Source organism: Oryctolagus cuniculus, chromosome 4, assembly GCF_051225735.1.
Source record: "Oryctolagus cuniculus isolate XC-2025 breed Fujian yellow rabbit chromosome 4, ASM5122573v1, whole genome shotgun sequence".
Classification (NCBI taxonomy): Eukaryota; Metazoa; Chordata; class Mammalia; order Lagomorpha; family Leporidae; genus Oryctolagus; species Oryctolagus cuniculus.
The window spans coordinates 85,860,231-85,878,613 of NC_142870.1; the positions used below are offsets into that span (position 1 = coordinate 85,860,231).

General features: G+C 41.8%; 1 protein-coding gene across 6 annotated transcripts in view; it reads left to right on the forward strand.

Moving 5' to 3' along the window:
• The window catches only part of ATP13A4 (ATPase 13A4), a 147,322-nt gene extending 130,744 nt beyond the window's left edge, over positions 1–16,578 (forward strand). For 3 of the 6 annotated variants that reach the window (XM_089330837.1, XM_089330838.1, XM_089330839.1), the window contains one exon: positions 4,285–4,424. Coding sequence is in view for 3 of the 6 variants with exons in the window: in XM_089330839.1 (XP_089186965.1) it covers positions 4,285–4,294 (10 nt within the window). In the remaining 3 variants the exon portion in view is untranslated. Of the gene's footprint in view, positions 1–4,284; positions 4,457–5,484; positions 5,679–6,672; positions 6,762–10,973; positions 11,055–16,071 lie in introns of those variants that run through there. The other 3 variants (XM_070072349.2, XM_070072350.2, XR_016232473.1) reach the window with 2 other exon arrangements.
• The last annotated feature ends 1,805 nt before the right edge of the window (positions 16,579–18,383 follow it).

The window sequence follows — 18,383 nt, forward strand, 5'->3', positions numbered from 1 at the left end:
GAGAGAGAGAGAGAGAGAGCTTGAGAGCAATCTTCCCTACACTGGTTCACTCCCTAAATGGCTGCAACAGCTGGGGCTATGTCAGGCCAAAGCCAGGGGCCTGGAATTCCACCTGGGCCTTCTATGTGGATGGCAGGAGTCTAAGTACTTGGGATATCTTTTGCTGCTTTCCCAGGTGCATTAGCAGGGAGCTGGATCAGAAGTGGAGCAGCTAGGACTTGAACTGGTGCCCATATGGGATGCTGGTATTATAGGTAGTGGCTTAACCCACTGTGCCATGATGCTGGCCCTGTGTTTTTTTTTAATCATGTAGCAATAAAATGTGTGATTACAAACCAAAATATAATAATTCTGGCTTTTACATTTGTTGAAATAATCACCTTTACTGGACATCATTATTTATTCTTCAGGGTTTGAGTTTCTGGCTGGTGTCTTTTCATCTCAACCTGTGCCTTTCAGTTTCTGTCTAGTGTCCTTTAATTACAACTTATGCCTCTGAACATTTCTTTAGAGTAGGTTTAATAAACTCCTACAATTTTTGTTTATCTTGGGAATATCTTAATTTCTCCCTCATTTTTGCACCTTGGTTTTGCAAAGCTTAGAATTCTTAATCAACAGATTTTTTTTCAGCACTTTAAATATGTCACTCTATTGACTTCTGGCTTCCATGATTCTGATGAGAAATTGACTATTAGTATTATTGAAGATCCTTCATAGATCTTGAATCATTTTTCTCCTGTTTGCTTCAGGTTCTCTCTTTTTTCCTTAACATTTATTTATTTATATGAAAAGCAGAGTCAGAGAGAGAAAGAAAGAGAGTGAGAGAGAGAGAGAGAGAGAAAGAGAGAGATATCTTCCATCCAGTTGTTCACTCTCCAAATGGCCATAATGGCTGGAGTTGGGCAGCTCCGAAGCCAGGAGCCAGAAGCCAGGAGCCAGGAGCTTCTTCCAGGTCTCCCATGTGAATGCAGGGGGCCAAGCACTTGGGTCATCTTTTGCTGCTTTCCTAGCTGCATTAGCAGGGAGCAGGATTGGAAGTGGAGCAACTGGGACTCAAACCAGCATCCTCATGGGATGCTGGCACTGCAGATGCTGGCCTCACACACTATGCCACAGCCCCAGTCTCCAGGTTCTCTGTCTTTGGATTTTTACGGTTTAATTATAATACCAGGGTGTGAGTCTCTTAGGGTTTAGTTTAGTGTATATTTTGAATTCCATGAGTGCAAATTGAAGCCTTTCATCAAATTTGGGACATTTTCTAGCATTATTTCTTCAAATAGTCTTTTTTTTTTCTTTTTCTTCTCTCCTTCAGAGACTCCCACTGTGCATGTTCATCTGTTTGATAGAGATCTGCAGATCTCTGAGATTCTATTCAATTTTCTTTGTTCTTTTATCATTCTTCTCCTTAGATTGGGTTATTTGAATGGCTATATTTTTTAAAAAAATATTTATTTAATTTATGTTAAAGGCAGAGAGAGAGAGGGAGGGAGGGAGAGAGAGAGAGGGAGAGAGGGAGAGAGGGTGAGAGGGTGAGAGGGTGAGAGGGTGAGAGGGTGAGAGGGAGAGAGAGAATCTTCCATCTGCTGGTTCACTTCCCAAATGGCTGTAATGGCCAGAGCTGGGTGACCAGGAGCCAGGAGCTTGTTCCAGGTCTCCCAGGGGGTGCAAGGACCCAAGGACTTGGACCATCTTCTGCTGCTTTCCCAGGTTCATTAGCAGAGAGCTGGGTGGTAAGTGGAGCAGCTAGGACTTGAATTGGTGCCCACAATGGATGCCAGTGCTACAGGAAGTGGCTTAATCTGCTGTACCACAGTGCCAGCCCCTCAACTCCTCTATTTTAAAGTTTACTTCTGCCTGCTCAAATTTTCTGTTGAGCCTATCATAATTTTTTCCACTATATTTATTGTGCTTTTTAATGCCAGAATTTCTTTTGGCTGCTTTTTAATAATTTTTACATGTGACTTTTTTCACATATTATTTTTCTGCTATCCTTTGGTTCTCTGCCCATGATTTCATTTAGTTCCTTTTTGAAATTTATTTATTTATTTGAAAGTCAGAGTCACAGAGAGAGAGGGAAAGACAGAGAGTGTGAGATAGATCTTCCGTCTGCTGGTTCACTTCCCAGATGGCCTCAACAGCTGGGGGTGGGCCAGGCTGAAGTCAGGAGACGGGAGCTTCTTCTGGGTCTCCCACGTTGATGCAGTGGTCCAAGCAGTTGGGCTATCCTCTGATGCTTTCCCAGGCACATTAGCAGGGAGCTCGATCAGAAGTGGAGTCTAACCTTCACCCATATGGGATGCCAATGTTGCAGGAAGTGACTTTACCTGGTACACCACAATGCTGGCTCCTCGTTTAGTTTTTAAAGCATTTTTGAGACAGACTTTTTAAAAGTATTTGCCTAGTAAATGCAACATCATTGTTTCCTCAAGAATGCTTTCTATCAATCTATTTTGTCCCATTGAATATTAGAATGTGGTAATTCTGGCAATTAAATTCTCTTCCTTCCCTAGGGTTTTCACATTTTTTTTCGTTTTGCTATCTGTTGAAGACTCTAGCAATCCATTTGTTTGGTGTCTTTCCTAAACCATTTTTTGCAAAGACTGTATTATTTGTCAAGTATAGTCACTGAAATATCTGTTCCTTTAGCTTTTGTTCAGCTAGTGGCTTGACAGTTATTTCCTTGAACTCCAGGGGTTAAAAGGAAAATGAATAAAAAAACCTGTTTCCCAAGTGGTGTAGATTGGTTCTGTGCTGAAATACTTCCTCAGTACTTCACCAGGTGTGTGTTGAGGCTGGAGCTCATCCACAACTGAAAGTTGTGGATCTCTGCCTTCTCCAAACTTGGGTCTCACCCTGGGCATGTACGTGGCTTTTGGTTTGCCTTAGTATACACAGATGCTTTTGAATGGCTGAATTTATCAAAGAATGTTTCATTGGCTTTTCCTTTTAGACTTTGGGTGGTTATTTTGTATCCCAACTGTAATCTTTTGCCCCAGACAACTGAGGACTGTGTTCTAGCAACATCTGCTGCTTTCCTGCTGTGAGTATAGCATTAAGTGAAATGGTTCTTCAGGCTGCTCCCAGACCAGTTAGAACAGACCTAAAATGATTGGTGAGTCCCTCTATAACCATGGAGCAGGGCGCCTCATTAAGAAACAAGGCTACCATCTTCCTGGTTCCCACTGAGCTGACCAATGCGGGAGGCAAATGCAAGTAAAAGTGCTACAAAACTTTCTTATCATTTCAAGGCTACTTTTTTGTCTGGTTGATTTACTGTTCATTTGAGTGTTATAAACTTTGTATTTCAGAGTTCTGACAAAGTTAATTCTGATCATTTCTGCTTGTTTTTATGTGGAGAGATGGGAAATTGGAACTCTAATTACTGCTTTGCTGATGTAATTTTTCATTTGTCACTAAATATTTTAAAAATTATTTGTTTATTCTTGGAGTTGCTGCTGTGCATATTAGGTTAAACCTCAGGCTATGGCACCGGCATCCCATATGGGTGCCTGTTCAAGTCTCAGCTGCTCCACTTCTCATCTAGAGCCCAGCTGATGGCCTGGGAAAGCAGTGGAAGAAGGCTCAAGTGCTTGGGTCCCTGTATCCACATGGGAGACCTGGAAGAGTCTCTTGGCTTTGCATCAACCCAGCTCCGGTCATTGATGCCATTTGGAGAGGGAACCAGCAGATGGAAGACCTTTCTGTCTCCATCTTTCCTCTCCCTGTCTGTAACTTTGCCTCTCATATATATATATATATATATATATATTTACAAAAAACTATTTATTCTTGATGACTTCATGTTGTTCCATTATGTAGAAGTGGTATAGTTTATTGTAGGCAATGGTGTGATGAACATCTTTCCACATTTATGATTATTTTTCTTAGGATAATTTCTAAAAGTGGAATAGCTATGTCAAAAGTTGCAAACATTATTCAATCTTTCTACATATATTGCCAAATTGCCATGCAGAAAGTTGGCATGAATTTTCATACCCACAACAATGTATGGGAGTGTTTTTTCTCACTCCCCTATCTATAATTTATCTTTTCTAATTTCAAAAGGCAAAAGATTGGAATCCCATTGTTGTTCTATGATTGCTCTTTTAAGAATTAATTGTATGATTTTAATTTGAATTCACTGTGTTGTTCCCACAGTTTGTGATGTATTCCAATTTGTCCATTGTCTCAGATATGTGGGCCCAAGAAGTTGTACAATGCTTCTGATCAACAATGCAGCATTTTCCTGCTTTTACGAATATAAAACTTGAATTTCTTTTGCAGTGAATCTTAACGGTGCCTACCCCAAGCTGGTGCCTTTCAGACCTGCAGGACGGCTGATCTCCCCACCTCTGCTACTCTCTGTGATTTTTAACATTCTTCTCAGTCTGCTTATGCATATCGTAGGCTTTGTCCTGGTTCAGAAGCAGACATGGTATTCCATCGATGCGCACAGGTATGATCACAGACTCAAAATCTAGCTTCTCCATTCTAATTTCTATCAAGCATCATCTGGCCAACCTGATGGATGGCAAATGACTCTTCCTTCTGCAAAAATTTTGGCTTCCCTAAGTCCCTTATGCAAATTTCTAGCCATTGTTTCTTCTTTGTAGCACAAAATTTGATGATTTCATTCAATGACACTTTTGCCTGTGTTGTATTATAATGACCTATCACAATCTTTTTGTACAAAAATGTATTTATTTATTTGAAAGACAGTTACAGAGAGAGAAAAGGATCTTTCATCCACTGGTTCATTCCTCAGATTGCAATGGCCAGAAGCCTGGAACTCAGTCCCAGTATCTCTTTGGGTTGCAGGGACCCAAGTACTTGGGCCATCTTCCACTGCTTTCACAGGCATGGTAGCAGGGAACTGGATCAGAAGTGGAGCAGCCAGAACTCCAAAAAAGCACCCATAACGGATGCCAGCATTGCAGGTGGCAAATTTACCTGGTGCACCACAGTGCCAGCTGTATCATCATTTTTTACATTTAGGGTGATCATAGATTATGGTTTTCCCAAATAGCCCCAGTTTAATCAGCCTGGCTTAAGTTAAGTAATGTTCCAGTGAAATTATTGATTTTTCCCTTTTATGTTCAAAACTTTCCTCACTGGATATTAAGTTACATATTCATTGTAATTTTAAATGATCAGAGTTCTCAAGTCACTTGAGAAAGTCATAACTTTCTCATCTCTTTACCCTATAGTCTTAGTTCACATGATGGGTATACAATCTGTTGAATAAATAACCTGTTTATCTATCTATCTATCTATCCACCCATCTATCTAATCATCATCTCTACCATATATCCAAAGGATAGGCCTCTCTGTGCTTATTCTTTTCTCCTACTCTTTCAGTGTATTTTTTTACTAAAATGTAGGCAATTGTGGGAAGTATTGGGTGCTGGCATGGAGTCTTACAGATACCAATGCTCTGTAAGTGTTTGTAATTTACTTCATTTGCTTCTTTGATTTCCTTTTTAGTGCTTGCACAGTGCAAAATGAAACCATCTCAAAGTTAGCCATTTCTCCAACTGCTCCAGAAAAGCCTGGAAGTAATGGTATCTTCACGAGTTTTGAGAACACTACTATATGGTTCTTGGGAACAATCAACTGTATCATTGTGGCTTTTACATTCTCTAAAGGAAAACCGTTTAGACAGCCTACCTATACAAATTGTGAGTAGAACTGTGTTGGGTCAGAGGTGAGAGGACTTCAGAGTGGAAAATAATTGTGCCCAGGTGACTGTGGGAGCAGCTTCAGAGTTGTATTTTATGTACGGTCTCCTGACTCCCACTCCAGGGCTCTGTAGAAGACACTGTTCAGCCTCATTCTCATGGTCCTTTGCTGCTTCTTTCAAAGTGGCATTAAGTTCCAGGACTTCTTTCTCCATCTCTTCCCTTCATCAGAAAATTTTCTTCAGGAGTCTTCTTGGGATTACTCCAAATTGGGAGGGCCAATTTATTTCTCTACTTGTCAGAATGCATCCAGTTGGAAGCTGTCTCCTGCTGTGAAGACATTGGGCAGGATGGCATTGTGTGGTGGTAGACTGGGAGTGGGAACCTGAAGTTCCCCAGTTCCTCACGTTGTGGGGTGGGAATCTGTGTTGAGAGGGGAAGTGGGTAACCTGAGCAATTGCTGGAACATTTATTGACATACTATCACCACTCTCCTAAATGGGAAAATTCAGAAAAACACATTGAATAATCGATGTCCTCATCAAACTTGTTTGTCCAGAGAAAATTATTTTAGCATTCATCTTGGGATGAGGAATCAATCAAATGCTGACCTCTACATAATTGCAATTTAAAAATCGGTTCATTTACAGCTTTCTTTCTTTGAAGAATAGAATTTGAGGCAGGTGACTTGCCTTAGATACTCAGAAACTTGAATGTCTTTAAGGCACTTACTACAAAACATATTTTGTCAATGTTACCCTGTTTAAAATTTACCACTTTTATGAATTGAAACTTACAACATGCACATGGCAATTTCCACTTGTCTCAAACGCCTGTGTAGAAATTGTAGCAGTGAGGCTGGTTGTGTAGCTATTACTTTGTGTTTGGATGTAGAACACAAGGCAACTTACCCAGTGTTTAGATGATGTATGTCAATAAATATATGCTGTTACTGTCATTGCTCACAATGATGGCTGTGTTCTTGTTTCCTCAGACACATTTGTCCTTGTGCTGATCATCCAGCTGGGTGTGTGTCTGTTCATTCTCTTTGCTGACATTCCAGAACTATACAGGCGTTTGGACGTAAGTCTCATCTCTGGGATATGGTGATGTAACACTCTGATGTCCAAAAGCAGGTACAACTGCAATTGATGTGGGCTCTTGACACCAATTATTTTGGAGGCAATGGCAGAGTTTAAAAGAATACTGAATTTATCCATATTTTTTAATTTAAGCTGGTAGGGAGATAAAATTTCATCTTGTCATTATTTCCTGAAACTAAACACAGCTTTTGAAAAGTGTTGAACATTCTTCTTTTAAAAGATCCCTTGTAAGACTGGAAAAATCTCATACATTTTCTCTTTCAAATGCGAGAGAATTTATTCTTCAGTGCTTCTGGTTTAAAGCTGTTTAAAGCAGTTTTCCCTGTGACTCTTTTTTTTTTTTTTTTTGGTTAATTCCCAAACCTGTATTTCCATTTATTTTACCACATTAAAAAGATGTTTTTCTCTGTGTTCATACTTTATGTTTATTATACTTAACATTTAAAAACTTAAATCAATGTTTCATGCACTAGTTCATGCCTTCTCTAACATTTTGTAGTATTGAGGCAACTTTTAAGTCCTACTGCATACCAAAATTTTGCATATTCATGTAAGGGAAAATATATGTTTTGATTCTTCCAATCTATTTTACTTTTGAATCAGCATTTAAACATTGCTAGATATTCTTTAGACAGACAAATGCAATACAGAAGAGATGCTCAAAGGAACTCAGCTTATTTCACTTAGTGCTTTGTATTAAGTGACAAATACTTGTCTCTCCATTGCAAACAAGAGTTTCAAGAGGCTCAAGATTATTTTATTCATTCTTATTAGTGCCTTGCACACAAGTGGCACAAAGTGGCAAAGGAATGGCTGATGACCTGATCATCAAGATGCCCTCTTGGAGCCCACAGTGCATTCCAAACCAGGAGTACTTTCATAAACTCACAGTGACTTTTGACAAGTAGCTAATATTTTTATCCCATTTTTATTTTTATAATTGCATAACTGTGATTAGCACTGTAATTACCTTTGTTGTTAAGTGTCTCCATGAATTAGATTAAGTACTTATGGGAATCATTGCCCACTAGTGTTTGAAGTGAGTCAAAGCTACTTAATCTGTAAGACGTTTAAGTGAAGACATGTTGGGTTTAATCATGTTCTTTAATGTATGAAGCCTTACAGAGAGGCTGGGCTCCCGTGTAAAAAAGTAGGGAATACATTTGCTTGAAGGGAATCGGTGTGGAGTCATTGTGCTATGGCAACAAAGGATTTCACAAAGAAATGTTGTTCCCTTTAAGAAAATAATGCTTTTTCTTATCATTAGATTAAAATATGGGCTCATTTTAGAAAATGTAGAATGTGCAGGCAAGGAAACAATTATAACATTATTCACTATATCCTTCCACCTTTTACAATTCATGTATTATAAATGTGTTTTGGCTAATTTATGAAGTTTATTTTATTTTAAATGGAAACATGCTGTTTTTCAACCTAGATACCACTCACTTTAAAAAGTGCATTAATTTTTAAAATAGTACATTCATGTGGTTTACAATTAAAAACCTAGAAAAGTTGTATAGTAACAATCTTCCTCTCATCCCAGCTTCCTTTTGGAGGCAACCAATGGCACCACTCTATTTTACATATTTTCACATTTATTTTGTACGTACATCAGAAAGATCCATTTTTCTTGTATGGGAGAAGGAGAGGGAGAGGGAGGGGGAGGGAGAGGGCAAAGGGAAGGGAGAGGGAGAGGGGAAGAGAAGGGGAGGGGAGAAGGGGAGGGAGAGGGGGAGGGAGGGAGAGGGAGAAGGGGAGGGGTAGAGATCGATCTTCTATCTGCTGCTTCTTTCCCCAAGTGGCTGCAACACCCCTAGGCAAAAGCCAAGAGCCAGGAGCATCTTCTGGACCTGCCATGTGGGTGGCAGGGATCCAAATACTTGGGCTGTACTTTGCTGCTTTCCCAGGCCATTAGCAGGAAGCTGGGTCGAAAGTGGAGTAGCCAGGACATGAACTGGCATCCATATGGGATGCCAGACATCACAGGTGGTGACTCCACCCCCTACACTGCAACATAGACCCCTGGTTTGACTTTCTGATTTTAAGAGCCTTGCCCTCCATAGGGTTGCATCTTTTTTTTATAGGTTTCTAAAGATATTTTCTCTTAGTTAATCATCATTTACCATTTTTTAGATTTATTTGAAAATCAGAGTTATAGAGAGGGAGGGAGGGAAGGAGGTGAGAGAGAGAGAGAGAGAGAGAGAGAGAGAGATCTTCCTCCTCCTAATTTACTCCCCAAATGGCTGCAATGGCCAAGACTGAGCCAGGCTGAAGCCAGGAGCCTGGAGCTTCATCTGGGTCTCCTGCATGGGTGGCAGGTGCCCGCACCCTTGGGCCATATTTTGCTGCTTTTCCCAGGCCATTAACAGTGAGCTGCATCAGAAATGGATCAGTGGGGTCATGAACCAGCACTCATGTGGGATGCTGGTGTTGCAGATGGTGGGTTTATCCAATATACCACAACTCTGGCTCCTATACTTTATTTTTTTCATGTTAATGTGATATTAATACAAAGAGAACAGATTCAGTGTATTTCATAGATGCATTTCCAAAAATATGATATTCCCTTCCTTCTTCCTTCCTTCCTTCCCTCCTTTTCATCCTTCCCTTCCTCATTCCCCCCTCCCTTTCTCTCTCTCTCTCTTTTTCTTTCTTTTTAAGTTTTGGAGATAACATTTTATTTACATTGTAGTCAAAAGCTTAATGCTCCACTAAATAAAGAGTTCAACAAGTAAAAAATTTAGTGGGAATGTAGGCAAGTGCTATAAACAATAACAAAATGAAAAGTTGACTGCTTAAATCATATGCTATAATTTTAAAACAATCACAGATCATAATACTATAGTAGCACATCATTCTTAACCATTGGTTTGACAAAGATATACAACAAAGTTTGACAAAGCTATTTTTGTAGCAATATTGAGGGTTGTGTCCATTTTTACTCTCAACAGTGTGTGTAGCAATGTACAAGGCAATGTGCTAGACTTTCTTCCTCCCTCCCACCCTCTCCCTCTCTCCCTCTCTCTTTCTTTCTTTCTTTCTTTCTTTCTTTCTTTCTTTCTTTCTTTCTTTCTTTCTTTCTTTCTTTCTTTCTTTCTTTTTCTTTCTTTCTTAGATTTATTTATTTGAGAGGTAGAGTTAGAGAGGGAGAAACAGAGAGAGAAGCCTTCCATCTGGTACTTCAGTCCCCAAATGGCGCAATGGCTGGAGCTGGGCTGGTCCAAAGCCAGGAGCCAGGAGCTTCTTCTGGGTCTCCCACATGGGTGCAGGGGCCCAAGAACTTGGACTGTCTTCCACTGCTTTCCCAGACAATAAGCAGGGAACTGGTTTGGAAGTGGAGCAGCCGGGACACGAACTGGAGTCCATATGGGATACAGGTGGAGGCTTAACCTAGTATGCTAGAGCACTGGCCCCAAAACTCCTTTTCATTTATTCATTCATTCACTCACTCATATACTTGTTGTTTCATTCAATCAACATCCATGTATATGGGCCACTGTGCCTGGGGAATGGCTTGGGGAAGACACTGCGGGAGTGGGGAAAGAAAGCTTGATGCCAGCCTTACTGGCTCCCCTGCCAGTTTCCATAGGATCAGCCTATGGAGTTGTTCAGGGCTCCCTAAGGGGGAAGCCCTGATGTGTGCTCAAGAGAGGGTTCAGCTGAGGATGGATGTGGTGCCAGAGAGAAGGGGGCAACAATCCCCAAAGAGGAGGGTTGACACCCCCCACCCTCAAAGCTGCCTCGGATTAAAGCCACATTCCTGTATCCCTCTTCAAGACAAAACACAGCAAGTGAGCAAAAGTGCTTTCTCTATTTTTTAAATTGCAAATGACCATAGTTATTTTAGGAAATTTAGAAACTATAGAAAAACACAGTGAAAGACAAAAGAAAAAAAAGCAACTACTACGACCCCCTGAACATTGGAATCATTGAGTATAATCCTTCCACACATTTTCTGTGCATACATGCATAGGAATTTTTCATAAACATGTGTGCAAACATGTATGTAGGTACAAATGATACATGGTGTGCATACATGTATGTAAGTACAAATAATATATGTGTGGATGCACACATATGCTTATTACAGACTTGATTTATAACCTATGAAAATGTACACTGTGAACATATGACCACTTTCCCAGCATGTATTTGTCCTCAGCCTAACTCTTTTGTCACCTCCCACCAGCTGCTCTGTACTCCAGTCCTGTGGAGGGTCTACATCGTGGTCATGCTCAGCTCCAATTTCGTTGTGTCCCTGGTGGTGGAGGTGAGTGCTGGCAGGCTATGGGGTTCCTCTGTGTGTGTGTGTGTGTGTGTGTGTTTGAGAGAGAGGGAGAGGGAGAGGCGGCGCAGGCGGAGGGGGAGAGGGACGGAAAGAGGGAAGGGGAGGGGGAGGGAGGGGAGGGGGAGGGGGAGGGGAGAGAGAGAGAGTTGATCTCTTTGGGAATCTGAGAACAGGCATTAGCTGACAAGGGCTCAAGGGTGCAAAGGACTCCCTTGATTCATGACATGAGCAATGGTGCTTTCCTCTGATGAGTTACACCAAGGCATTCATTCATTCATTTTCCCGTCCATTAAGTGGGGCTAGGGGAAATAGATGATCATGTCTAAGGTCTTATTCATTTCTAAAACTCCATGATAGAGACTCAAACACAATTCACTTTTAAAAATGGAGCACATATTCACATACCATAAAATCCACCCTTTTAAAGTATATAACTCAGTGGTTTTTAGTAGATTCACTGAATTGTGTAACCCTCAACACCACATAATTCCAGAACATTTTTATCCCCAAAGAGATCCTGGGCCCATTAGCAGTCACTCCTCATTTCCCCTCCCTCCCCCTCTTGCTCCCTGACAACCACTAATCTACTTTGTGCCTCAGTGGATTTGACTGCTCTGGACACTTCATATGAATTGGATCTCCCTATGTGCAGCCTTTTGCGTCTGGCTCCTTTCAGATAACAGCTTCTATCATCTTCCTTTGCAGACAGGATCTGAGATCCACAGTGGGCTTTTCCAGCTTGTGTTCTTCAGCTCCTATTTGCTCCATTTTCTTAGGGAAATGAGCCTGTTCACCCCGCTTACCACTCCCCAAGTTGATGCTCTCCTTTCCCACTGCTGTTAAACAAAATCTCCATTCTACAAAGCCAGTTGTTGGGCAGGGGGTGCCCCCAAATGGCATTCATGAAGGAGAGGTGAGATGCAGGAATCCATCTGCCTCCCTTCCTTCTCCAAGTTACAGAACCAGCATTGTTCCAGTGGATGGGCTATTCACAGAGGGCTGGCAACACCTCCTGCCAGACTTCCCACAGTACTGTTTAGGCAGGAATTCAATGACCCTTCCTTACCATACAGAGTAGAGCTGTACAGGAGCTGGTAGCAGATTCAGGCATAGATTAGGGTAGTGGAGCTTTTCTCTGTCTGTTACACCACAGTTTTTCAAACTTGTGTGGGTGTCAGATCACCTGGAAGGTCTGTTAAAGCACAGACTGTGAGCCCTCCTCCAAATGTCTGAGCTTGACTATTTTATGGGTTGTCAGGTGATTCTGATGTGGCTGGTTCAGGGCTACACTTTTAGAAGCCTGATGCTAAACCATATGGTCTCCAAGGTGATAAAATCAATAAAAGAACATTATCCTGGGTGTCCTCAGATTTAGTTACAGGAAAGTCATCCTTACCTTTTGAAGGATAACCTTCTGCACATATCTTGCCCCATCCACAATCAGAGTATTTCTCGTGTAGTACACCTTCCTCTGTTCCTGCATATTGAGTCTCTATCCTATTTGCTGTGGCACAGCTATAGTGCCCTCCTCTTCATGAATCTCTCCTGATCCCTGGATCAGATAGGAAAGCAACAAAACTCAACTAACATAAAGCTATTTATTGACCCCACAAGGAGATTGGAGTAGGTGGCTTGAGGACTGGCTTAGAGACGCAGAGGTGTTTTAGAGCCACATTCTTCCACCTTTCTGCCTCACCAGCCTTAGATGCGGACTTTTGTGTTTGCTGCTTGTGGTTCCCACAGAGCTCCCAGGTAGCTGAGCAGTGTAACTGTTTTCAGGGAAGAAAGAAAAGGCAGGAGAGGCATCAACAAGCTCTCCCCGTCCTTGCCCCAAACCTGAACCTTCCATCAGGAAATGTTTTCTTGCAGCTCACCGGCAGCCATTTTTTTTAATCTCTCAGTGGTTAGAACTGTGTCTTATTATCATCTTGAGCAGGAAAAAGTGAAACCATGCCCCAAATTAAAGAGATTGGCTTAGACTATTTATTTTCCTTTAGGTGAGCAGGAAGAAACGGGAAGGAATGGGCTGTGATCAAGTATCAAAGTCTTTGCTGATCCCCTACCAGGAAGCCCTTCTGTCCATGTATTTGCTGCTGTTTGCAGTTGGGAGCATAAGTTCAGGGGAAGCCAGCTGGGTTTGAATCCTGGTACCACTTTCTTCTGTTTGACTTTGGGCGATTTGCTCCACTTGCCCTGTGTGTCTGTTTTTTACTTGTAAAATGGTGACAATGGTGCCTTACCTCGTAGGATGATTTTAGCATGAGATGTGAAAATGAGAATCGCATACAGGTGCTGATAAATGGAAGCCATTATTATTATATAATCTCTGGTGGTGCTTTGCATTTCTTACTTTGTGTCTATCAATTGTTCATTCCTTTATTGATCCATTCTTTCCACGAGCTTTTGTTGACCATGTGCCATGTCTGAGGGCACTGTATCAGGGGGATAAGGATAACAGAGGGTGCAGCTCATAGTCTGCTGAGAGAGAGGAGAGGACACAGGGCTATAAAAACTTGGGTGTAAATTTCTTCACTTGCTGGCCATTAAACTATGTGTTGAAGAAGTCATCTTTGTAGCTACAGCATCTAAAACACTGCGTTCTTCTAGTAGGAGATGGATTAGAGTTTATTCAGTTACTAAATGCAAGACTGGCCCTGCCCACTCCCAGCAGGTGTATAGAGCAAAGTGCTGCTCATGAAAGATCAGGCTTGGTGTTTCTCCTGCTGAGTAATAGAGACACACATGTGAATGTTCTCCGTGAGTTCCCAGAAGCTTCTACACTGAAAAATAACATTGAAGGGACCCAGCTCATCTCCCACCCCTAGCAACCCACACCCCCACTGTGGTCTCCAATTGTTCAGAGTCAGCCCTTTCTCTGCTTAGGGGCAAACTAAAGCCATTTGATCTTTGGTGACGGCAGTTGCAATGGAGAATTGTGGACAAGGAGTTACTGCTCCATGAGGTGATCCTAGCAGAGCAGGGAGGACCCCAGACTAGCATGACAGAGCAAAGGATGTTTTTCCTCAATGGCTGTAGGTATGCGTGAGAAGAAGATCTGAGGGTTCCTGGCATGGGCAGTGTCCACCCTATACTGCCTGGCCAGCCTTTAGCACAGAGGGTTCAGAGAGATTTTTGTCAACAGCCATGGAGGATGCTGGCCTCCTTTTGCATAGTACTGGTTTATTGAGTTCTATCTGTAACCCAATCCTTAGAAAAGCCGCCAAAACAAACAAGTTTGGAGGACAGCTTACCCTTACTGTGCTGATTCTCATGCCATAAACTCCAACTGAGAGGCATGGGAGATAGTATGGATCATTAAGTACCCATGGATAGTTTGAGTAGCCAGTCAGAAGAACTAATGTGGTGAAGTTCTTTTTTAAGAAATGGAATCTCATCAAGGTTTTCCTTTTGTTTCTAGTTCTGCATGTAGTTTCAGTGTAGAGGGACAGGGCAGCTCACCACTCAGTGTATCTGTTTCCCCTTCCAAAGTAGCAAGGTGGTAAAAGCCATCACACTGCTGAAACTGAAAAAAGCTCAAGGCAAGGTGTAGAGCAGTGAAATTTTTTCTCTGTGTGTTTTGTTTCATTTGTTTTGTTCTAAGGTCTGCTAAGATTTCTTAGAGGTAAGGTAGATTTTAAAATCTTTAGTTGATACCAATGCTCCTGCCCTGTATTAGCCCTAAGGAGAACTACTCTTATGAATTAAAGAGGACAAAAAGCCTTTGTTATGGGGAAGCAGAATAACAGGTTTGACTTGGTGAACCCTGAGGTTTTCAAGAAGCTGATGAAAGGGCTGATGACTCTCCAGCAGCCTGGCAGCTGATGACCAGCTTTCAGATGAAAGACTGGGACTTGCTGTTCTCTAAACTTTTCATGGCTATAAGGTTCCAATAGCAACGATAGACAGATTTTAGGAAAATTACTCTCTTTGACAAGTTCCTTGTAGAACCTTGTAGAGATAACTCTTCCAGTGTAGAAAAGTTATTCCTACTAGACACCAAAATCCACTCTTCAGGGACAGCTTGGCTCATCATAGTTTTCTCTGTGTTTTTCTGTTTTTTGGTAATTTCTAAGATGGTCAACTTTTGCAACCAAATATGAAAATGTGATAACTTCTCATGAATTCTGTATTGTATGCTGTAACTTGGATTCTAGCCAGAGTTTGCTCTAACTCAGGAAATAAAATGGCAGTCCAAAGTATTTCCAAAAAGACATGTCTTTTGTAATCTTAAAATTGCATATTGATGAAGGAGAAGGTTGGAAGCATGTGTGAGCAGGGCCACAGTGCAGTCATTGTTAAATGAGTAGGTTCAGAAGGGTAGCTGAAAGGAGAGAGCTATGTCATGCCATGCCATGCCTTACATTAGAAGAGGAGTTAGTTACGTAATTCTTACAACAGACTTAAAGAAGAGATTATTCTTTCAATCACTGAGTCTCAGGTAGGCTAATTAACTTGCCCATAGTAAGTATCAGAGCTGCAAGATGAATCCAGATCTGTCTGACTCCAAGACCGTGGCCTATTTTCCGATTTCATGGAGCTCTATTCAAGGCTATGAATTGATGCATCAGAGTGCACCAAAGACATATCATACATGTGGTGCATCTTTCTAAAGGGTCAATTGTATTTGGTGTTAAGCAATTTAAATTCCATTTTATATGAGATCAAATATGGATATGCTTTAGTGAGAAATACAGAAACTGAATATTTTTAATTTAATTTAAATACAGTAGTCAAAATAAATTTAAAACAGGCTACTTCAAACTATGGTCCCAGATTCTTAAAACTATGTATTTCTTTCTTCTTCCTCAGGAGTTACTTTCTTAGAAAATTTGAGAAGCCCAACTCTATCCCATGAACCATCTTAGATTTGTTCAGGGCCTAAGTTCTTGTCAAGCTGGATCCAAGCAACCATTGCAGTAGGGCCTTATGGTATGTGGAGTGCTCATAGCCTCAAAGCACTTGACCTTGGATTGTAAACAGTAACTTTTTTATTTTGCAGGAGGCCGTTATTGACAATCGAGCCCTGTGGATGTCAATCAAAAAGTGTTTTGGCTACAAATCAAACAACCAGTATCGGATATGGCAGAGGGAGTTGGCAAACGACCCCAGTTGGCCCCCGCTAAACCAGACCTCCTTCTCTGATATGCCAGGGTGTGACAGAGAAGTGTCTTACAGCAATCCTGTGTTTGAGAGCAATGAGGAACAATTCTAAGGAAAGGTGACATCCAAGTTGATACAGAGAGATGATGACAAAAGGGACTATTTTCAATGATTTATAAAGCAATGAGATTCTTTCCATATCAACTGGAGTTTTAGGGATACCTATCACATCATAGTGACAAAGTATGCTGGATACTTCTACAGAGAAGAACCTTGCCCCAAAAGGCTGCCTTCCTCTTGGTTTCTGAAAGTACTAAAGATGTCTGCAAAAGAATGGATCAAGGATTGCAGTGGGCCAAGAGACTGGCAGGTGAACAGAGGAGAGTATATAAATGTCTTCCTTAGCATAAGGTCTTCTTTCTTTCAATGAGTCAATGAGTGTTGTGTGGACTCTTAGAGTTGTAACATGTTAAAGATTGTTTTTGCATTCTTGCTTCACTAATGGAAAAAACTAATGCATGGGAAACACTACGCCAGCCCTCACTGCCTGATTGCCTTTGTGGTACTTTTCAGATTTGTGGCTTTCCCCCTCATGATTGACATCTGGCCTCCCCCCCGTATTATTTAGGATCAGCTTAACCTACAGTGGGATGACATTACGTATGCCCTTATTTCAGTGTCTTCACACACAAGAATTTATTTCCTGGTCGAGACATCCTCAGAGTGGTGCCTACTTCAATTTGGGGGCTCCACCGCATCCGCAGAAGGACTCCATGTTTACTGGAGCAGGGGAAGGGTGGGGCTTGGGATCGCATGAGGGTGCCTCCCTGCCTCGCCTCGAACAGCTCATCAGCCAGGGCCTTGGTCACAGAGGTGAAACGTGCAGATTCCTGTATTTAGGATTGCTTCACGGGCGTAGGACCTGTGAGTACACAGAGCCTTGGCTTGGAAGGACATCACAGTTTAATACTCTGCTATTCCCACCCTGAAATTAACAGTTTTTGAATGGGGCACTTGCATTTTCATTTTGCACCAAGACCCCAAAATGATATCATTGTCTCAGGAAACAAAGCAAGGTACGGTATCAAAAAGCACTAGTCCTTCCCACTAACCGCTTCTCCTCCCCCTCTACACTGCCATGTTTTGGGAACCCCCTCATGTCATATGCCCAACCCCAGGAGTTTTCACTCCCCTGCTCTATTCTTTTTTAGCAACAGTAGTCTTTATGCTACAGCCTTGTATATTGTCACTGATGTATGTCCTCACACAACCTATGTAGTTCTTAGCCTTGAGGGTTCAGTTTCCAGAAAGCTAAAATCTCTCTTATTTTATCATTATTACAGTTTGGTTGTATTGGATTCCTTCAGCACACTCATGTTTCTGCTAACTCAAGGGACAACTCTGAATTTTAGGAGAACATTCAGACAAACTATTTCAAAGTGAAAGTAGGATTTTCATTACGAACTTGAAACCCTAGCTGAATGTTCTGAGCAGGGAGTGGGCCTGCTGGTGCAAGCCAGCTCTGTCACACACAGCAGCACCTGCTAGGGTTCCTTTCCTCACCTGAGCCCTCAAGCCTTCTGTGGAGCTTTGTGGCTGCAACTGATTCTCAGAACATGCTGTCTTCCAGCCATGAGGGTATCTTGTTGCTTTGATTTTAAAATAGGGTGAGGGGATTTTTCTGTGTTCTAAGGATGCAGAATCACTGTCTTCCTTGGTACAGAAAGAAATTTTTCCTTTTCCTGGGGGCTGGCTCTGTGGTACAGTGGGTTAAAGCCCTGGCCTGAAACGCCGGCATCCCATATGGGCACCAGTTCTAGTCCTGGCTGCTCCTCTTCTGATCCAGCTCTCTGGTATGGCCTGGGAAAGCAGTGGAAGATGGCCCAATTCCTTGGGCCCTTGCACCCACGTGGGAGACCTGGAAGAAGCTCCTGGCTCCTGGTTTTGGGTCAGCAGATGGAAGACCTCTCTCTCTGTCTCTACCTCTCTCTGTGTAACTCTGTCTTTCAAATAAATAAAATAAATCTTTTTTTAAAAAAGAAATATTTCTTTTTCCAAAGTTAGTCTTAGCAGGACATGGCAGCTCCAAATGTCTTTTTTTCTAAAACTGATAGTTTTTCTCATTTTCTAAAAAGAGAAGATTGTGGGCAGGGGTAAGTTGGAGATGATCTACAGCGTGGCCATGAACAAGAGTAGCACGCGTAGTTTATA